This window comes from Monodelphis domestica, chromosome 5 (assembly GCF_027887165.1).
Source record: "Monodelphis domestica isolate mMonDom1 chromosome 5, mMonDom1.pri, whole genome shotgun sequence".
Classification (NCBI taxonomy): domain Eukaryota; kingdom Metazoa; phylum Chordata; class Mammalia; order Didelphimorphia; family Didelphidae; genus Monodelphis; species Monodelphis domestica.
This window is the reverse complement of record NC_077231.1, coordinates 287910853-287934318: the sequence shown is the minus strand read 5'-3', so window position 1 is coordinate 287934318 and position 23466 is coordinate 287910853. Positions and strand designations below refer to the sequence as shown.

General features: G+C 34.5%; 1 protein-coding gene across 3 annotated transcripts in view; it reads right to left on the bottom strand.

Annotated features, from left to right (window-relative positions):
• Window positions 1-23466, bottom strand: part of CAPN7 (calpain 7) — a 42285-nt gene that overhangs the window by 5267 nt on the left and 13552 nt on the right. For all 3 annotated transcript variants that reach the window (XM_001369475.4, XM_056800265.1, XM_056800264.1), the window contains 10 exons: window positions 23013-23139; window positions 21642-21727; window positions 18303-18396; window positions 15672-15818; window positions 12689-12795; window positions 11326-11446; window positions 8019-8163; window positions 7776-7875; window positions 2148-2283; window positions 1158-1233 (listed from right to left, as the gene is read on the bottom strand). In XM_001369475.4, coding sequence (XP_001369512.1) covers window positions 1158-1233; window positions 2148-2283; window positions 7776-7875; window positions 8019-8163; window positions 11326-11446; window positions 12689-12795; window positions 15672-15818; window positions 18303-18396; window positions 21642-21727; window positions 23013-23139 — 1139 coding nt within the window. The remainder of the gene's footprint in view (window positions 1-1157; window positions 1234-2147; window positions 2284-7775; window positions 7876-8018; window positions 8164-11325; window positions 11447-12688; window positions 12796-15671; window positions 15819-18302; window positions 18397-21641; window positions 21728-23012; window positions 23140-23466) is intronic.

The window sequence follows — 23466 nt, the reverse complement described above, 5'->3', positions numbered from 1 at the left end:
AAGGCGGACTCCTTTTGGAAATGTCTAAAAGGCAGCTACTAACACAGTAATGGAACTGATGAGACCACCAAAGAGTGACTACTGAGAAAAGAGAAGAGGGCCCAGGACAAAGCCTTGTAGTGTATTCAATTAGGGGGTGGGACGTGGATGATGAGACTACAGTGGAGAGCAAGGAGGACCATAAACCCCAGCTTCCTTCAAAGCACAGCTCAGGTAATATCTTCAATAAGAGACCTTTCTTGATCCCTCCCAGCATTCTTTCTTTCTTGAAATTACTTTGTATTACTTTACTTGGTATATGTTGCATTTATACAGTAGAAAGTAAGCTCCTTGAGGGCAGAGACCATGTCATTTTTGTATGTACACTTAGGACTAAGTCCAATGTCTTGCACAGGCCTTAACAAATGCTTGTTGATTTGATTTATCCAAGTCATGGATAAAAATGACTTAACTAGCATAAGGCCAAGCAAAATCTCTGGGGCACTAGACTCCAGATCTTTTAAGCTGACACTGAATTATTATTTGTGCCCAAATCCACCTAATTCTGCTTCACAGAAGGAGCTATTCTGCCAAATGATTTCTAAAATCTATGTGAATAACATAGCATTTTCAGATTTATTAATTGATTAAGTCAAGAAAGGGTATTAGCCTAGGTATGAACTACTCTTGAGGAAGTCAGGCTAACTCTGGATCACAACTTTTTCTTAGACGCTTACTAACCATCCCTTTAGTGATATATTCAAGAACGTTTCTAGGAATCAAAGTAAAGTTCACCAAAGATTCTATTCCTCATCTCCCACTTATGGTATTGCCTTTTTCCAATCCTGAGGTAACTGTTCTCCATTTTCTTTTAAACTATCAAATGCACACAAAATTATAATGAGCAGGGCATGAAAAATGAAATACTGGCTAGTTGTAAAAAGAGGCAGAAGATAAAGGCCATTACAAATGATGGTCAAAACTGAAGATGGTATTTTGTGATTTCTCAGGGATAGGGACTAGTCACAAAAAAACCTAGAGATATCTCTTAATTTCTTAGTCAAATTATAGTTAATTTTTACTTTTCCCTCTATAGAATAAAATTATGTCCTTTTTCTCTAATGTAAAAATATGAATTTAGGATGTACTTTACTGATAAACAATCTCAACAAACATACCTGGATAGTAAATTCTTTTCCCATCACTCTTATATACTACCATTGTGATGAACTCACGATTGTTTGCAAAATCATCCTAGAAAGCAAGTAGTACATTTTACTATATTATGGCAAGAAAGGGAAGATATTTATAAGAAAATTTAACATTTAAATCACATAAAACCTTAAGAATGATTAAAATTCATACTTAACATAATACTTTTAATCAAGGAGCTCTAATAACAGATGTGGCCCTTTAGAAAATAAATGATTTTTTAGAAGTAAAATGCTGATTATTTCATAAAAATTATTATACTATCAACAGCAATATATTCAAATGCATCCTACCATCCTAAAAAAAAAGGACAAGCTTACTTCAGAGAATTTATTCTTCATAGAGCCAGGTGGAATAAATTATTTCCAAGTCTATTTTAAAACATTGGGTTACTGTTTATCTACTTAACATCTAATATACAAAGCAATGTAAAAAGTGTCACCATAAAGAAGAAAAAAAATTATACACTTTATTTTTGAGGAATATTTTATACAAAAATTTGAGTTAAAAACCTCAGTAAAGGGGGCAGCTGAGTAGCTCAGTGGATTGAGAGCCAGGCCTAGAGATGGGAGGTCCTAGGTTCAAATCTGGCCTCAGCCACTTCCCAGCTGTGTGACCCTGGGCAAGTCACTTGACCCCCATTGCCTAGCCCTCACCACTCTTCTGCCTTGGAGCCAATACACAGTATTGACTCCAAGACGGAAGGTAAGGGTTTAAAAAAAAAAATCTCAGTAAATTACAAAGGCCATTCTTTAGAAAAAATATTAGTTTAAGGAATAAAATCTTTTTAGGGTACAAAGAGAACTTAAAGCAGTTGTGATCTAGATAAATGGTTCCATTTCTAGAAATTCAAGGCAAAATCTAAAAAAGGAATTAAAAAGGGTCACATTTTTAGCGATACAATTTTACTCTTCAATAAACTATTTCTTGGATGACTGAGCAAAGGCTAGGGGTACCTTGTCAGTGATGTGTCTACTAAGCAGAACCCAGACTGCAGCACCACCTTGTGGACATTGAACTTCCAGTTTATACTGAGGATTGTTCGCCAGGCTGTACACATCTTTCACTGGCCCATGCTTGGCATCCCAAGTACTGAAAAATGAAATTTGGCAAAGAATGAGATGGTGATATCATTTCGAGAAGACAACATTAAATTTCAGCCATAGAGTAATGTAAATGAATGAGTCACAACAAGGCAAGGGATAAGAAAAATTCTGAGTGGTAGGAATTTGGCAAAGAATTCAAATATTGGCCATAGAGGGGGAAATCTGATCTCTCTAAATTATCAGTTGTACAAATATTTAACAAAAACATATAGAGACAATGGCAATATTTTTTTAGTCAGAACTTTTGAACTATGCTAAAGCTTTATAACAACCTTGTGCATAGTATGCTTGGAGAATCCTGGAAAATCAACTAAAAAACTAGTTGAGATATAAAATAAATGCATATAAATATTCAACATTTCTATATATTGTCAACAAAGACCAACTATTAAAAAACCACAGGCAATATAAAATAGTTGGGAGTCATCCTACCAAGGCAAGCCCAGAAACTATAAGAACACAATTAGAAAACATTTTTCACACAATAAAGTGATTTCTAAACAAGTGGAAAAATCTTATTTGTTACTGGGTAGGCTGAGCCCATATTAAAAAATGGACAATTCTACCTAAATTAATTTGCTTATTCACAAATCAAGCTAACAAAAATTATTTATTGAGTTAGAAAAATAATAAAATACATCTAAAAGAGCAAAAGATCAAAAATATCAGAAGTCAATGAAAGAAAATTAGAAGGAAGGTGTAATCTAGCAGTACTAGATCTCAAATTGTATTATGAAGTAGTATTCATCAAAACAATTTGGTACTAGTTAAGAAATAGTGATGGATCAGTGGAATAGATTAGGTACATAGTAGGCAATGATCATAGCAATCTAGTATTTGATAAATGAAAAGTTTCCAAGTTTGGGGACAAGAATTCACTATCTGATAAAAGTACTGGAAAGCAATTTGGCAGAAACTAGATATAGGTTAATATCTTACACCAGTGGTTCTCAACCTTTCTAATGCCGTGACCCCGCAATACAGTTCCTCATGTTGCGGTGACCCCAAACCAAAAAATTATTTTGGTGGCTACTTCAAAACTGTAATTTTGCTACAGTTATGATTCAGAATGCAAATACCTGATATGCATTATGTATTCTCATTGCTACAAGTTGAGAGGTTGAGAACCACTGTCTTACACCATATATCATAATAAGGTCAAAATGGATACATGATTTAGACATAAAAGGTGATACCACAAGTAGATTAAGGGAGCATGGAATAGTATGCTTGTCTGATCTTTTGAGAAGGGAAGAATTTATAACCAATTTATAAGCATTATGGGATATAAATGAATAAATTTGATTATATTAAATTTAAAAGGTTTTGTACAAAAAAACCCAACACAACCAAGATTATATGGAAAGAAGGAAAATGGGAAATGTTTATACAGAAAATTTATCTGAAAAAACCCTGCTTTACAAGTCTATAGAGAAATGAGTCAAATTTATAAAACTACAAGCCATTTTCCAGAGAAATGGCCAAAGGATATGAACAGTCAATTTTCAGATGAAGAAATCAAAACTATCTATAGTAATTGTAGATTGGTTAACAAAATGGCCTGAAGCATTTCCTTCTAATACAAATATAGCTAACTTTGTGGTGAAAGTGTTGCTTGGGGAAATTGTTCCTAGATATGGTGTTCCAATTACCATAGACTCGGACAGAGGATCTCAGTTTACTTAGGATATTCTGAAAAGAGTCTATGAGAATCTAGGCATAACAGCTAAGTTTCATATTCCTTATCAACCACAAAATTCAGGTCAAGTGGAGCATTTGAACAGGGAACTCAAGACTATGGTGGGGAAAATTTGAGCTGAAACTCATCTAAAATGGCCAGATATTCTTCCCATAGCTTTGTTTTTCCTGCATATAAGACCTAGAGAAGATTTGCATGTATCATCTTATAAAATGTTATTTGGTCATGCTCCATTGCAAGCAAAAACTTGTAAGGTTGTCTATACATCTCTCTTAGGGGGAGATTGTCAAATTGCTTCGTATTTAATTGCTTAACAACAAAGACTTAGAGAATTGCATGATATGGGACTAATGATCCAATCTGGTCTATTGGATTATTCTCTCCATAATTTCCAACCAAGTGATATGGTATATGTAAAACATTTTGCCAAAAGCTTGGCTCCACAAGAAAGTTGGGTTCGTCCTTTTACTAATGTATTAGTTTCACCTATATCAGTGAAAGTATTAGAAAGAGATTCTTGGTTCCATTGTTCTTATGTAAAATTAGCTCAGAATTGAGGATGAGTGTGTGGAAATATTGGAAGTAGAAGAAGAAATTGAAGGAGGAGAAGAAGAAGAGTTGGTGGAGAGCTGAGATTTCATCAGTCACACTGAATCTGCAGTCAGAAAGATCAGTAAGGAGAGGACCATTCCATTAGAAGTGAACAATCCTGTAGAAGAGGAGGATCCAGAGACAACAGAGGATATTGTGCAGAAAATGAATGATTTTCAGAGGACAAGGACATAGAAACTTTTAAAGAGAATTTTTCAATTAAGAGGATCAGGTGATTAATGGGCAACTGGGTGTAAAATTTTGTTAGGTATTATTACATGTTCACATTACAATGCATTCAATAGTACAGATTACCGCCATGAACTTTGAGGAAGAAGAGATTTCATCGGACAAGATGAGAAGATGGGGGATCTAATGTTTTGGTAGGTATGTTGCATATAACAGAAACATAACACAACATCACCATTAACATATAAACATAAACATGGTTAGGATACATTGATTCAAGTAGTGAATCAATGAATAGTTACTTGTTATAGGATTTAGTTATAAGTGTCCATGTAGGCATATGGATACTCTTTAGATTTTAGATAGCTTGGAATAGTAGTAGTATAGGTAGATAGGTTAGTTTAGGAGATTTCATTAAGATAAGATGTCTGAGTTCAGATATTCTATTTTGATGATATTAGAAAATACATAGGGAATGTAGTTAGATAGATTAGAATTTAGTGCTGATAAGTTATGGTCAGGTAGAAAATTACATTACAACATGCACTACATATTACATAGTACATATTACATATCACAGAACATGTACATAGATATGCAAATATAGAAAAATTGTGTATTATACTTAGGGTTGAAAAACTGTATCATAGGGCATGTATATATATGTCCACACATATAACATGCATGTAAATATGGCACATACAGGTATAACACACATGTATCTATTGTATTATATATGTAAAATTATGTGTTTAATATTTGATGCTGATTAAGTTCTTTAGAAAGATAATTAGAAACACAGTTCTATGTAACACTGAGTTTTGTGTAATAGTAATAAGGTTTAAAGTTAAAATAAGATTGTTCTGAAGTTTCATCTACTTTTGAATGTATTTTGCATAAGTTTTGATGATTGGTTTGATTTTTTGTAAAAAAACTTATACAATGTTGTGTTTATTGTACTTTTTCAAAATTTTCTAAGTTTTGTGTTTTATACATTGCAATGGTTTTGATAGTATTCTTTTCTGTATTAGTTTATAAGAATAGTCTTTTTATGACTTTATTGTTTTGCATGAAGTTTTGTGTTTGTATTTCTATTTTGATGTTTTGCTTATTTTGCTTTTGCATATGTTTGTTTTGTATTTTGAACTTTGTAATTGTTCTTTGTAAAATTTTTTCCCTTTTTCCTTTCCTTGATTTGAATCCCTAGAGTAAGGTAGTGGTAGATAGGATAAGATTAGTGAGTAGACTGTTTATTGTTTTGGGTAAGAATTTTAATTTAGGTGGGATATAAGTTTGATGGTGCACAAATGCCAAGACATTATTTTCAACACTATTTTGGCTTTGTGCAAAGTGGGGAACTGTTATAAGGAAAAGTTAAATTATGTAGGAAAGTATGTAAGTTTGCAGAAAGAAATGGAATGAGACCAGCAGGAAGATTCTGGAACTTTGAAAGAAGGGTTAGATTGGTACTGAAGCTGTTAGCTGCTCTCTAGTTTTGACCTGGAGGAGACTGGTTACTGTTTCTACTTTATCTTCTCCATCCTACTTGCTTCCCTTGCTGGCTGGATTGTTTTCTACAGAGCTTCCTGGTGTGATCCTGAACTGTCTGGGCATCTGAGATCCATTTGGATCTAGGACTTTTTCCTGGGCCTGGTCCTGCCTACCTGACAAACCCACTACCTCTAATATTACCAAAAGGGGGGTTGGTTTTGGTTAGTGAAGGTCTGTTTATATTAGGCGCTGGGTCTTTTAGACAGCTAGGCAGTTCAGAGAAGTTTGAATCCAAGAAGTCTCCTGGTTATAGGACAATAAGATCTGGAGGGGTTTAAGGTAGTTGTCTTTAGTTTAGATTTATTCAAATCCCCTTTTCACCTTCCCTTGATTAATAAATCCATCGATCTATTCTTGATATAACCTAGACTGTGTTTGTTATCTCAGGACAGGCTTTGCCTGGACTGAGCCTGTCAGCCTACAGATAGTCTTCCCAAAGTTATTCTTCTGATACTGGCTCTACATTTAAACATCTAATTATGTCCCCATAACCACCAAAACTACATAGTCATGAAAAACTGCTCTAAATTACTAATAATTAGGGAAATGCAAATTAAAATAATTCTGAGGTACCCCTTACAATTGGATTGGCTAATGTGACAGAAAAGGAAAATAATGAATGGTGGAGAGGATGTGGAAAAATAGGAACACTAATGTAGTGTTGGTGGAATTGTGAATTGATTCAATCATTCTGGAGAGCAATTTGGAACTATGCCCAAAGGTTGATAAAACTGTGCATAATCTTAGAACTAACAACGCCACTAATAGGTCTGTAGCCCAAAGAGATGAAAAAAAAAAAAAGGATCCGTGTGGACCTATATGTACAAAAGTATTTATAGTAGCCCTTTCTGGGGTGGCAAGGAATTGAAAATTGAGGAGATGCCCATCAACTGGAGACTGGATGAACAAGTTGTGATATATGATTGTGATGGAATTTTAATGTGCTATAAGAAATGATGAGCAGGATGCTTTCAAAAAGACCTAGAGAGACTTATATGAATTGAAGAAGGCTGCAGTGAGCAGCACCACGAGAACATTGTACACAGTAACAGCAATATTGTACATTGAACAACTTTGAATAATTTAACTATTCTCAGCAATACAATGATCCAAAACAATTCTGAAAGGCCTAATGTTGAACAATGCTCTTCCTCAACAGATAGGGTCTGAATGCAGATCAAAGCATACTTTTAAAAACTATTTTTTCTTGGTTATTTATACTTTTGGTTTCTGTTTTCTTTTTCAACATGACTAATATGGAAATGTTTTACATGACTGCACAGGTTCAAATTGCATGCCTTCTCAATGCAGGTGGGGTAAGAAGAGAGGGAGGGAGAGAATTTGTAACTCAAAATTAAAAAAAACAACAAAAGTTAAAAATTGTTTTAAAATGTAATAAGGAAAAATTTAAATTATCGATTAAAAAACAAATGCAAAAACAAACAAACCTGTGAATACATGTTGATTCTCTAAAAAGAGCTGGGTTCCAACTCAAATAAATCACATCAAAATATTGGCACAGATCCTCCCAAGAGATCCAGAAAATACCTAAAAAGTAAATATTGCATAGAGTTAATTTAGTGAAAATATACTGGTTATGCTTTCACCCATTGGTTAAACAAATTTTAAGCTATCTAAAGCATGAATAACTTCATTTCAAAATGGTGATTTATTACTCTTATTATTACTACCATTGTCTATTTTCTGGGCTGTTCTTGGATCAAAATTTAAATACTTTTGTAGCTCTGGAGTCCAGTTTTTCAAATCATTTTCACTGTATCTTCCTTTCCAACGCAAATGACTCCAGGGGTTTTTCAACTGGATAAATTTCAGACCCTACAGAAAGGAATACAAAGACTTATTTTCAAAATAACAGTAAGCTCAGCTGTATTTATTCATGCTTATTTTAAAAATTGCCTACCAGCTGCTTATTCTTAAGATAGTCGATTTTTAAAGGACAAGTCTTTAAGTTTATTTCCTCCAAGCCATCCTCTGCATACTTCTGTCAAACTAATCTTTTAGAGGTTTTGTCATGTCAAAACCCAGCTCCTAAATCTCCAGTGGTTCCCTGCTTCATTCAAGTCTATTCATCCTGACATCCAAAGTGTTCTATTATCAGGCTTCAACCTTATTTTTCACTATTTCTATGGAGCAAGCCAACCTTATTTCTTGTTTCTCCTGTTTGATATAATCTTTTCTCCATCTACCCTTTCTAAAAATTAATCTATATAATTAAATATCTTATTTTAGTTTATTATCTACCAATCAGTTCCAGTCTTCCCTCCTCTAGTAAGTCTTTTCTGACCATTCAAACTTTCGCTCCCCTCTCCCCTCTATGATTATATAGTATAATTTGTACTGCAGGATTTAGCACTTTATTAGTCTTATGAGATCTGTTATTGTTTCATATGCAGCAATCTTTTCTTGCCAATGTAGACTGGCCCCATCTTGAGGGAAGAGACCTAGGTCATTTATTCTATCTTTACAGATGATGTTATCCTCTGTTCCCTTATTCTGGAGTAGAGGTGACACAGGTTTCTAGCAGCTTTGCCAATAATGTGAGTTTTGACAATGGAAATGTTTCCATTATGATCCCAGCTTATGTTTGTTTTCCAAGAACAAGACTATGCAAGGAGAGATTCATCACCAGTTGGCTGGCTGCTGTTTATGAAGTCTTTGGCTAAGGCAACCCACACAAAAGAATAAAGTACAAAAATGTCCTCCTCAGGCTTAATGGCAACACAGTGAAAGAAAAGGGTACTAAGACACCCAAATTCTAGAATATCTATATTCCATATAACTTAACAGTTAGTCCTGACATATTAATGGAGGCATTAAATTATATCAATTTTGACATCCTGAACATAAATGAAGTCAGAGGATGGAAAGGAGGTTTCAGTTAAATGAAGGTTTAACACAGGTTCTCTCCTGAAAGACCAAATGGAGCTGTTTTTATCATGCATCCAAGGTGAAAAGAAACATTTTATGGTACACTTTCATCTTTGCTTTGCAATGCCCATATTTGCAAAAAAGATCACCACGACAATGACCAGTTTATGTGCTGACACTGGATGAAGACGAGAAGGCAGAGAAATTCTGAAAACAAAACAATAATACCCTCCACACTAAATCAGGGCAGACTTTAATATTCATAGGCTGAAGTAAGTACAAAGGTGCACAAAAGGAAAGACGATGAAAAATATGTTAGGAAATATGGCTAAGGATTAAGAAATGAAAGAACCCAAAGGTCTGTAGACTGATACATAGAAGCTTCATGCTTTCATCATAAATACTATCTTTGATAAAAGAGCTGAGAGGCATTGGTCATAGTGAGTGCTCCAAATAGGATACAACATTAAACTGTTAAGAAATGACTGATTATTAAGTAGAAATCATTTCTGAGTCAGCTGTCCGTATAAAGATAACCAACTAATTAGAACAAAGATAGAAATCAACACTAAATTAGAAGAAAAATAAAAATGAGTAAAATATACTATTAAAATAGCTCTAACCTAATCTTTTTAAGCAAGCTACTGCAGCTAAAATATGGGATGCAGAATAAAAAACACAGATTTGGCATATGATATCCCAATCTCCTAAAAAGTTTAACTGATGGAAGGTAATCAATAAGGAGGCTGAAAAAAATATGAAGAAGAGAAACATGGCAGCCAAGAAAATATTGATTTAGAACATATCTTCTATGCAAGAATGTATAGAGGAGATGGAGGACCACTTAAACTGTGTAACTTCAAAAGAACAAGAAAAAGAGGAGTCGAAAAGTTTATATAAAGCTGGTAAAGAGATCCAATTAAGACAGGGCATTCTAAAGCATTTAAGGGTGAAATGGTTTCTCTCTTTTTTGGGGCACATCTCCAGTATCTAACATAGAGTAGATGCTTAATCTTAACTGTGCAAGTCTTAACTGTGATATTTCTATGCCCTCTACAAGTCTGTAAAAATGCTTTCATCTATCCCTTTGTCCCCAAGAATTTCTTCTCACCTCTACCTCTGCTTCCCCCCCCTCCAATTACCTTGCATTTACAGTACTTATTCATGTATATTCTATTTTCCATTAGAATACAAGCTCCTTAAGGGCAACAACTATTTTGTGTTTGTTTTTCTATCTCTATCAACCAGCAAATATTTAAGTAATTAATGAATTGGTTTGAATTTGGGGGCCAGGATCTCAATTCTAAATGTTTGCCATGCCATTATAATTTCTATTCCTTCTTCCCCTTAACAATTCAGTGTAAAGAAGTGTCTAAAGTAAAATTTTCCTTTTCCCAGTGTTGATCATGTGACATCATCTGGAGGCCAAATACCATCGAGAGAGTTGAGATAAACAGACCACTGGAAGTTAAGAACCAACAAGACAGGAAACAATGCACAGGCACTGCCCCCTCTAGACAGCCCAGGCAAATTAAAAAACTATGGTTGTTTTCTAAGATGCAATGTGTGAGAGTTAGTGGGGAGAGAAAAAAAGCTTATAAGTTGAGAGCAGGAGGAAGTTGGGGCCTTTGATGTGCATGTGGAGCAGCAGAGTGGACCCTTGCTGGGTTGTAGCTAGAGGTCCATAATGGCAGCTGCAGTTTAGAAAGGTTAAGTACCTCTCTACCTCTGTCCTACTTTTTTCTCTCACTACTACCACTACAACTACTACTACTACTTTTGATTCAATAAAGTTATTAAGCTACAACCTGCCTCATAATTTTAAATATTACAGAGAGGGAAGGGTTTTAGAGACTTTCTATCTTCCCATCACCTTCACTGATTACATGAAGAAAACGGAGGCTTCCAAGGATTCACCTGCCCAAGATCATAATGGGAAGAAGTCAATATTTAAAACGAGGTCGCCCAATTCCAAATCTAGTATCCTGCCATCTCAACGGCTTCTATTGAAAGATTACATCTAATAGTTTTCAAAATAGCACCTGATTGTCCTTTTACATCCAATGACACATTTTTGAATGGAAAGAGACAAAGATTTCAACTCAAAACCTTGTATTCTCTAATATCCAAAACAGCATATGCATGTGTAGGAACCAAACCCCACTTCTCTCCTTCCTCTTCAGACATCACTCCAGTAGCTGTGGTGATAAGAACATCCCCTTTGTGAAATCTGGAAGAGCATCAAAAGGGGAGGTGATTAAGGGAAATCACACAAAAATTAAAGACTATCCTATTCATCTAAGGACAAGAAGACCCCACAAATTTAGAATAGCTACAACATCTTTTCAAAAAATGGTAAAGACATCTCTAGAGGTAATATTCTAATGCAACATGTAAAACAGAACACAATCCTCAGAGTTCAATTCAATTTCACTAATATCAAAGACCTCTATTTTGAGAGGCAGTGTGATGTAGTAGAAAGAATGCTGCTCTTGGTAACAGAAAGCCTGTATTTGAATCCCACCTCTAACACTTCCTTGGGGGCTAACATTTAATGTCTGCATCAGAATTTCCTCTTCTCTAAAATGGAGCTCATATTTGTACCCACATATTGGCTTAGTGTGAGGAAAGTCTCTATAAATCAAGATATAGATAGTGATTGAGTCTGAGCAGAAGAGGGGCTTGGAAATCATCTAGTCAAATCTCTCCTTTCACAGATGACCCAAGGTCAAAGGAAGGTAAAGCGATTGGCTTCATGCTGTAACACATTTTCAAACACTAAAGCCTTTCTCTTACACTGTTCTGTTTTATGATCTTAACTGTGTCAAGATTACAAAGAACTGTCATCTTTGAAGGAAAGTCAAACCCGAATGCCAATATTAAAAAGTTTTACATATAAGGATGAAGGTGTCAATTACTAAATATACCTCAAAAAAAAAAAAGACGTCAGTATTTCATACCTATTATCTTACTTTCTTAGATTTCAATTTTGAATGCATATCACTGTAGTCAGCTCTCACTTACCCATATGGAGATTATGAATTTGGGGAATAATTCAGGACAATTTAAAAATCACACTTTGTATTCTTTCTGGTATTAATCTGCTCTAGCCCTCATCTTCTCAATGTATCCCTCCCCTCAAAAAAACCCACCCCCAAATAAAATGTGTTTATACTAATTTTACTATTTTTAATACTAATATACTCATCAAAACAATTTTGAAGGAAAACATTCAGAAGAAAAAACTAAAATATACTCTGCTAAAAAGGAGACTTTGGATTTGTGCTACTCTTTCCCTCTATTTGTGAGGGAAGTTAAAATTTAACCATAGAACCTGCATAGACAATTAAAAACATGACTAGTAAATGTGATGAAAAAACCTTTCTGTTTTTGTGTTACTATTTTGAACTTGTCTCAAGGACACTTTAAGAAGCTCTTTTTACTCTGAAAAGACAAGGAAAAAATAACTAACCTTTGGCAAAGCATTCTGAAAGAGCTCTCTTTATTGAAATTTTGACTGTCTGAATGCATAGCAATCCTTTCTGGTATCCATCCTGTAAGTGCATGGAGATCAATGTTCTGTAAAATAAGCATATTTCAGGGATCATTAAAAGATGTAAAAGTCCTTAGTCAATTTGAAAGCTAGAAACCTGTTTTTTAAAAAATAAAGAGAACTATAAGTGTTATTCAGTTGTTGCAGTATTTCATTCTTAAACTTCCTTTGAAAATTCAGCTTCTTATCTCACTTCTGTGCTAAATAAATAAATAAATCCTATAGTACCAAGCCCAGCTGCTATAATTTCAACCATTCCAAGTCAAGCAAGATATTTCACCATTGTAGATCTATGTTCAGTGTTTTTCTTGATACCAATTCACAAGGATTCTCAAAAGATCTTTGCTTTCACATGGGACAGTACCCAGTGAACCTACACTCATCTTCCACAAGGTTTCTGTGATAGTCCAAGTCAATTCTCTCAAACTTTGAATAGAGACCTTAAAACAATAACATTCAAGGAAAGTAAAATAGTGCATTTTGTAGATGATATCCTCCTAGCATCACATCTGCTAAAGTGTGTTTAAGAGAGCAAGATTCTTTTGATTGAATTATATAAACATGGACATAAAGTCTCTAAAGCAAAACTTCAGTTGAATATCTTGGTTTTGTGTTGTCAGAGGTTTCCAGAATTCATTATCATTAAGAAAAGAATAGCTGATATCCAGAAACTGAGTGCACCTAAGACCAAGAAGCAACTCAGAGCTATTCTTGGAATAACTGGTTTCTGTAGACAATGGATACCTGGGTATAGTGAAATGACTAAATGTTTAACAGATCTAACCAGGAATACAGAACCAGAACCTCTGAAACTCAAACCTGAACATCTGCAAGCCTTAAGGAAGTGATTTTATCTGAACCAGCTCTTGGGATCCCATACTATACTAAACTTTTTCAATTATTTGTGAATGAGATGAAAGGAATTGCATATGGTATACTGACACAGACTTTAGGACAAAGTTATTGTCCAACTGGATATTATAGTTGTCAGCTAGATCCAATTGCTGCAGGAACAGTTCCTTGTTTAAGGGTTGTAGCTGCTGTAGCTATGTTAGTTAAGAAGTCATCAGACTTAGTTTTGGGATGTCCATAGATGGTATTTTGTTCACATCAAATAGAAGCACTAATGAGGAAATTTTGTACTTAAGCATATTCAGACCAACGAATATCTAAGTACGAAATTATACTTCTAGGTAGTGAAAACATCACATTGAAAAGGTATATAGTGTATTAAACCCAGCTACAATTCTTCCTGATTTGCCAAAGAATGGCGAACCATTACATGAATGTGTAGAAATAGTAGATCTAGTGGATATGCTGAGGAGGGATTTAAAAGACGAGTCCAATCGAAAATCCAGATTTGGTTATATTCACACATGGTTCTTCATATTTGTGTAATGGAATTAGATGTACAGGTGCTGTAGTTGTCACAGAATTTGAGACACTGTGGTATGGATCATTATCTAGTAACCTTAGTGCTCAAGGAACAGAGTTGGTTGCATTAATGCAAGCATATCTTCTGGCTGATGGTAAAAGTGCAAATGTTTACACAGACTTCCATTATGCATTTTCTGTGTGTCATGCCACAGGAAAGATTTGGAAACAAGGTTTTATTACTGCATTGGGAAAACCAATTGCTCATGCAGAAATAATAACTAAGTTGTTGGATACTATCCAGAAGCCTAAATAGCTAGCGGTAATCCATTGTAGAAGTCATACTAATAGAAGAGATTCAGTTGCTAAAGGAAATCATAAAGCTGCTATAATTGCTAAATTTGCTGCCAGAAATGCCCCAGTTTTGTTATGTACTTATCAACTATAGAATCTGATGATCTAGAAAAAGTTTATGTAGACTCAGAAATACAAAAATGGAAAGAGAAGTTCAGAGCAAGAAAAGGACATGGTATGTGGTTAACAGATACAGGAAAGTCGCTGTTATCAAAAGACTGTATACTTATTTGTGTCAAGCCATTCACACAATAGGTCATTTTGGTACTTAAGATGTAACTGACACCAAAAGAGACAATGGGTTGCTCTTGGATTAAGTACTGTAGCAAATAAGATCTGTTCAAGTTGTTCTGTTTGCCAAAAATTCAATCAAGGAGCGTTCAGACAGAAAGATTATGGTGGTAGACCTTTAGCATATTGTCCATTTGAGAGTCTACAGATTGATTACATCAGCATGCCAAAAGCTGGAAGATATAAGTTTTGCTTGGTAATTGTTGATAGATTAATCAAATGGCGTGAAGCTTTCCCATCAAATACAAATACAGCTAGCTCTATCCACTGTGCCACATAGGCATTTGGTGGCATAATGAACAGAGTACCAGACCAAGAGTCAGAAAGATTCCTTTTCTTGTAAAATCAGAGGGCCAGATTAGTTTATATCCTTGGTTCTTTTCAACTCTAAATCTCTGCTCTATAACTGATGATCAATTCTAATCCTGGTCTTCTCTCCACAAGAAAAAGCAAACTCCTAATTCCATACAAGTGCTAAGAACATGAAATCTGCCTAATTGCCTTCTTAATTGGGAGAGTAATTTTCTGGCCAACCCAGAGAGTAAGTTGCCTAAATTCAGATGGCTAACAAAGTACAGATAGAAAGTCACAGTCCATTTAATTTAAACATAAGGAAAAAGAAATTGTATTTATGTGGCACTATAAGAGCCAAAGAAACAAAATTTAATTTTTCTTTTCAATTTTGGATCTATAACCATATGCTATCATAATAGAAGGGAATTTGAATTCTTAAAATAATTCATTCTACTCTTCTATGGTTAGTGTTTTACTTCTCATCTTTCTTTAAATGAAAAACTTCCTTTAAATTCTTCCAAAGTGGAAGAAAATGATAATTCAGATATTCTGTGTTTAGAATTGTGCTTCCAAACCATTTGATACTTACTGAATTAGATCCTGGAAAATCATATCCTCCCATGACTTTCATGTATGCCTTTTCTATTAGAGATACCCACAATTCACTTTTGTTATTAGAGTAAGAGCAAAGGAGTTCTCCATTGCGGTCAACAGGTAACTGGTCATCTATTATCACCTTGGAAGAGAAAATAAAATTAATTTTACATTTACAGTTGGGCAAAATATAGTTTAAGAAATCTATTTCATCAAGAAATATTGTGTGCTATTTATTAAAAAGAAAAAGGATATGACTGTCCAGTGATAAAATGAGACACTGGTAATTTCATTTTCTGAAAGTCTAAACAGTCATATAATTTTATGTAATGTCTTATTTGCTCCCATGAGGTCATCTCAATCAATTAAATATCACAGAGCTATTATGACAATTCACAAGATTCCTGGAAATAGCATTTTATGTCAAATACAGAAAAAGACAGTTTTGAAAAATCAATTAACTACTTCCTGTTGCATCAATCACAAAAAAGAAACCTTTATTTTTGACAAAAATTAAATGAAAGAAATATATTATTCAAGGTTGAAAAACTAATAACATTCCTTCTATTAAATATACTTAACCAATAGGTGAGAATCTGAACAACATAAATCATTTCTAGTTCAATTTATAAAATAATTTGGAAAGCACTAATATAAAAATTACTTTTATATAATATTATTATACACTAAAATGCTATTAAGAAATCTGTTATCGGCAACTTATCTCATAATCCAAATAAAGAAATTGTTTATTATGACTTTTTAAATAAGTAAGTAGTTACAAATAGCACCTTAGGAATGTGACAGTTCTGAATAACATATCTCAATCTCTGAATGAAATAAAAAAAATTTTTTTTAGAAGATTAAAAAAATTAATAGAAATCTCCTTTCTCTCCCTTTCATTCTTCTGTGGGGGAATGGGAATGGGGTGCAGTTAGAAAAAAAACAAATTCCCTAAAAAATATGCAAAATGAGCAAAAAAAAAAATTCCATGTTCAAATACATGTGTCTCATTCTGCACCCTGCATCCATCAACTGACTCTCTGCCAGGCTGGGTAGTCTACTTCACCCCTGGTCTTTGACATCAGGGATGGACAATGCATTGAATGCAGTTCATACAGTTTTCCAAGTTCTTTTTATAGTGTTGTTGCAACTATAAAAATTATTTCCTCCATGTTATAATGTTATCATATTAATATGTATCATATTGTATTAATATGTATCATATTAATGTTAAGAGTATACATTGTTCTCCTGGCTCTTCTCACTTCTCTCTGCATCAGCTCATACCAGCCTTTCTATGTTTCTCTAAAACATCTATTTCCTCATTTCTTATGGCAATAGAATATTCCATTACATTTATATACCATGGTTTGTTCTGCCATTTCCCAATTAAAGTGCATTCTTAATTTCAGGCCTCCTCAACAATACTTGCTATATTTTTATTTACATTTACAAATAGAACCTTTTGACTTTTTCTTTGGATTCTTTTGGGTTTGTTCCTAGGAGTGGTATTTTAGCACTAGGGGTCTATTTCCAAAAAATAAAATAAATAAATAAAACTTAGCTTTAGAGATTTCTAAAATCAAATTGGTCTTTCCAAACTGACAAACAGATTTGTGGTGCTAGTCAGAGACAGAATGATCTAGCCAACCCCAAATGTAGATAGAATATATACATTTGGGGTTGGCTAGATCATACACACATACACACACACACACACACACACACACACACACACACACACACACACACACATATTGAATAATGCCTTCTGTTTGTATTTCATAATTTCTGGATATGGATGTCACCTTCCTTATATAACTGAACCTTGTAATAAAGAAAAATGGTGAGGCAAACAAGGGACACACAGTGATTGTTTCTGCTATGATATCCAACACTGCTCTGGGAGGTCCTTATCCCTCTAGCAAAAGGGAAATGAGGTTTATTTCAAGATTTTTCTCTACACAATTCTAAAGGCTTGTCACAATTATTCAGCATTCTACTCCTTTTTGGTTCAATGGATTCTCTCTCTCTCTCCCTCCATCCCTCCCTCTGTCTTTCTCTAATCCCTACCCCCCTCTGTTTCTGTCTCCTAACCCATACCTTCTCTTTTAGGATCAACACTGTGTAGTGGTTTCAAGACAGAAGAGTGGCAAGGGCTGGTTAATAGTGGTTAGGTAACTTGCCCAGAGTCACATATCTGGGAAATGTTTGAAGTTAGATTTCAACCCAAACCTTCACTTCTTTAGGCCTGGCTATCTATTGAGCCACCTAGTTGCCCCCTTTCATTTAATCATTAATATACCAGGACATTATTAGGACTCAAATGTTATTTCAAATATTTGATATAAATCTTTTTGCAATTAACTGGAATTTTTTTCCTGAAAATAGCTTTTAAAAAATGGATTTTAATTATCCTAATTTTATTTTTAGCTTCTAATACAGACTGAAGTTAGTGTCAAGAACTTATATCCTACTCATAACTTAATTTACTGTATTCTATATAACATTTAAAAAGTCTCGTTCAAGATACTCTTTTTTTTATCGCCTTAGGAACTTTAAAAGAGCGCAAAAAAAAAGTTAGAATGCATTGAATCTTCAGCATTAACAAAAATATACTTACTTTTCTTGGAACACCATTAATGTGAAGCTTTACCATATATTTTCCACATGGATTATACTCTGGTTCACCTTTCTTATTCTGAGGATAAATTATGCTTTTGCAAAGATAAAAAGATCATATATTGAAATTTGACAGATCGCATAACATGCTCTAGTATATGATATAATATTTTTAGGTATCACAGTCACCATTTCCTTTGGCATTTCCATAAAATTACGACACTGTAAGAGGTTTTACATATAAATACATACATATATACATACAAATAAGTACATAAAAAGCTAATTTCAGATTTCTGAATTAGTCAACAAAATTAAGTACTTAGGTGCCAAGCACAGGAGATAGAAAGGAAAGTTAACAGTCTTTATTCTTGAGGAGCTTCTATTCCAGTTGGGGAGACAATATGTAAATAACTAGATAAATACAAGGTATACTGAGAATAGATGGAAGGAAACCTTCCAAGAGAAAGCTCTGGCAGCATTCAAGGGCTCTGAGAATGGCTTTCTGCAGATGGCTGTCTTTGGGTTAGTCTTGGAGGCTAGTATTATTGGCTTGTAAAGTGTACAGTGGGAAATGAAGTTTAAGAAAATTATGTATGCCAAAGAAATTTACATATGACCCTGGAAATAACAGTTAGTTACTGGAGTTTACTGAATGGTGGAAGGAGAGTATGCCATGGTCAAGCTTGCACTTTGGGAAAATCAATTTAATAGCTATTTGGACCAGAATGGGGAGACTAGGTAGGGAGATCACCAGGAGGTTACTGTCTCCTAGTGATTACACAATTCAGGTAATAGGTGATAAGGGCCTGAATCATGGTGCTGGCAGGTTGAGGGAAGGGACAGATAGAAGAAGTGCTGTGAAGGTAGAAATGACAAGATTTGGATATGTAGGGTAGGTGAGGTCGGAAACCCAGAAACTAGCAATGCCTTTGATTAGTATGTATTAATTAGAATAGAAATCCATACTAGAAATAAGCAAACAAGAACTGCTAAGTATATTTCACAGTATTCTGAAAACTGTCCTATGGATTTTTTCAGGCATTGTCCAAGAAACGTTGAAAAATAATAAAATTTCCTGGCCTTAGAGCAAATCCTTTGCCATCTCCAATCAGGAAGGAACAGGACAACATTTTAGTCATCAAAACTAAGGCATAGATAAGAAAAGGTTTTAGCTGTTCAAGCTCAACTTATGCAGGGTGGCAGGACAGGATTGTTTTTAGTTGCCCTTAAAGAATAAGTTACAAACTCCTCAGTTCTCAGGTCAAGTGTCTCCTCCACAACTCCACTTGATCTAACCAACCTTTCCAGACTGGTTTTCCAATTTCATATTCCAACTACATTACACTACTACCTATTCAGTGGTTTTTTATCAATTTTAGCCAAATTGAGTCAGTCTTAAAATATTAAAAAAAATTGTATGAAGCATTTTAAAGAGGTTTTATATTTCATTTAAAATCCATCACAGGTCCTAAGTTTTTGGACTTATACTTGCTCTGAAGGGGACTGACATTCACCACCATGTGGCTTATGTGACCTGAGAATCAGATAGCATGGGCTGTTTTCATTTCAGATGAAAACTTTCTGCTGGGGCTACAAGACAGGAGTTCAACTTCAAAGTGAGACTAGAACACCAGGTACTTCCTGACCCCCTAGATCCAGGCAGATTCACTTTTGCTTCCACTCCTAATGCCCTTGCCTTTGGAGTAACTGGCTAGGGAAGTTGTTACTATCATTCTTGCACAATGAAGCCCCATGAACTAGTTATTCAATGTCAGGCAAATGCCCAACTCCTGCTTGTTCTTATTTCGTGATTTAGAGTTGATGTATGTCAAAGATCTTCTCTCTCATTATCACCACAAGTCTATCTCTCCTTCACTATTCCATAGCTCAAAACCTGCCACCATGCCTAGAAACACACTCAGATCTCCAGGTGTTTCTTTCTTTTTTAACCCTTACCTTCTGCCTTAAAATTGATACTAAATATTGGTTCCAAGGTAGAAGACAGGTAAGGGTTAGGCAATGGGGAATAAGTGACTTGTGAATGGTCCCACAGCTAGGAAGTGCCTGAGACCAGATTTGAACCCAGGACCTTCCAGGATCCAGGCTTGACTCTCTAACCATGGAATTACCTTGCTGTCCTTCCCTGTGTTTCTTTAAAGAAATTCACTTGAGCCTGCCATTCCTAAACTAATAACCTACATCCCTTTTACAATCAAACTCCTGGAAAGAAAACCCTCTAGGCTGGTTGCCTCCATTTTCTCACCTGATTTACTTCTTTGTAATCTGGCCTCACTTAAATGAAACAATCTTTTCACACTACCAGTACCAACTACTGAATCCTTCACTGTCTATACCTGATATCTGTGGCAATCTTGTCAACCCTATGCCCATAACTTTAAAGCATCCAATCTGTTCTCTACAATCAAGTGTATTACACTGGTTCGGGTCTTCATTACTTATCATCTCTGAATGATGTCCTTGTTTCTAGTACTCTGTCTCCTACTATCTTCTATAAAGTTACCAAACTGATATTCCAAAAGTGCAAGAAGCTCTCTCCAGTGGTGCCCTATTGCCTCTAGGATAAAATATAAGCTTAGACCTTGCCTTGAAAGCTTTACAAATACAGCTCCAATCCACTTTTTCAGGTCTATTTTATATTGCTCCTTCTTAGACACAATTTCTAACCAACCTGGACTGCTAGGTATTTCCCAACCTTCCCAGGCTATTTCCTGCTTTTGTGCCTTTGTAGGAGCTGTTCCTCATGCCTACATTGCCCTCCTTCTTCATCTTAGCCATCTCACAGTCCCTTAAAGCCCAGCTTAGGAGCCATCTGCTAAGTGAAGCTTTTCTTGGTTCCTTTCCTGAAATCACTTGGTCTGTGTATTATATCCCCATGGTAGAATGTAAGCTTCTTAAAAGTAGAGAAGTTTTTTTTGACTCTGCCTCTTGTTGCACATAGGGGGCATTGGAAAAATATCTTTTTGAACTTAATTTTAAAATTTCTGAATCAGAAGATTTTGTAATTTATCAAGTAAAGAGTTTAATAATATTGTGGTAAAATTTAAAATTGTATAATAATCTTGTTTTCTTCCAAGTTCACAATGTCATTGTTAGAAAAAAAAAGAATTACATGTGTAATATTAATTTTTAGATGCATGTTTTCAAGATAATTTGCCATATTTTCCAATTAAAAAAGAATCTGCCAGCCCTCCAGAAAAAGATACATAGCATTATCATTCAGTTCTGGCTCTTTCTCAATATAGACACTTCCTAAGTAAACTACTTTGAAATGAGACTTACAAATAATAATTCTTATAACAGAAGAAGAATTAATTACCTTGTAATTAATTTCTTATTATATCGTCTCTCATAAGCTGCACTGATAGCTAGCGATGCCACAAACGAACAATCTGATACTATTGTCTAGTGATAAAAGAAAAATATTAAAATATCTGTATGTATTTGTTCAACTTGAAAACAATTCTATAACAAAGCTACTTGTTATACCCATTAATCTTTTTTTTCTGCAACTCTGATCTTCTGTCTTAGAATAAACACTAAGTATTAGTTCCAAGGCAGAAGAGCATTAAGAGTTAGGTAATGGGGATTAAGTGACTTGCCCAGGGTCACACAGCTAGGAAGTATATGAGGCTACATTTAAACTCAGGACCTCCCATCTCCAGATCTGGCTCTCTATATCCAGAGCCTTCCTTCATCAATCTTTTTTTTTCTCTCTGTTAAGAGCATTAACTAAGATTTTATGAGGAAACAACATAAATCCATCAAAAGCAGGCTAGGAAAATTAAATCAATCCTCAAATGCTTTATGGAAATTATTTCAGAACAAATACAAATAGATAGCATAACATGACATTATTGGATTTGAAAACCACAGCAGAAACCATACCTACCCAAGAACAATAAATACTCAGTTCCATCAAAGCAATATGATTGTGCAATCAAATACAAATGCATTTCTCTTTTTCATTTTGTCAAAGATGGAACTCAAATTGTCAGATTACTTAATTTTAATTTTAACATATCGTGCAAATCAGGAAATAGAGGAAAAAGTAAAATTGAGAAATTGAAAAGCTTGTGGCCTGAAATTTGCTGTAAAATCAATACATTTTAATGAAAAAAACATTTTCAAAGAAATATAGTATTTTCAGTATTCTCATAATTTGTGTTATAGCAATTCCAAGACAGTTTGGGTTCAGAATCCTGGAAAGGTAGGTTGGAGCCAAATTATTCAGCACATCTGCTTTTAACACACAGCTGTTGTGTGACCCTGGGAAAATTCCAAAACTCTCAGTGTTCTCAGACAACTTTTTTTTAAAAAAAATCTTCACCTTCCATCTTCTATTCAATAGGTAGAAGAACAGGAAGAGCTAAGCAATGGAGGTTATATGACTTTCACAGAGTCACATAGCCAGGAAGTATCTAAAGCCACATTTGAACTTAGGACTTCTCATCTCTAAGCCTGTCCAGGCAATTTTTTAAGAAAACAAATTATACATGAATTATTGATATGCATTGATAAATAGAGCTTCCACAAAGTTTCCTATGATGATGAAATCACAATTGTTCTCATTCTCCAATTGTTCTCATTTCCTAAAATCTCAGCATGCAATGAAAACTCAGGAAAACTTTAAAGTAGAAGTTATTTTAAGTTTCTAACTTTACTAACTGTGCAAAAAATAAATGCCTACCTGTTTTATGCTGAAACTGGATACAGTATAAATCATTGTAGGATTGTTGGTGAGATCATCTGGCCGAACCCATTTAGAAAATATTGCCTTTTGTTTTGGCGATAATGGTAGTTTACCAAATTTATCACTGAAATACAGGGGAAAAAGTTAGTCTTATAGGAATCAATAATTTTGAAATTAACTTTCTTAGCATAAAGTTTATTTTTTATTAGGTAATGCAAATTACCAAAATGAATTCTAAGAAGCAGAATGGCATTATGGATAAGGCATGTGGGTTCAAGGTCTATCTCTACTACAGAGCATGGGCAAAAGAAATATGTCAGTACCACTACAGGTTCAGATCCAAACCAATCAAAATAAACACTTCTTCCGTTAAGCACATGCAGCCTCTCCACCCTTTAATGCCACAAGGGAGATGATGGCATTTGCTCTACTCTGCCTTGTCAGATTCATC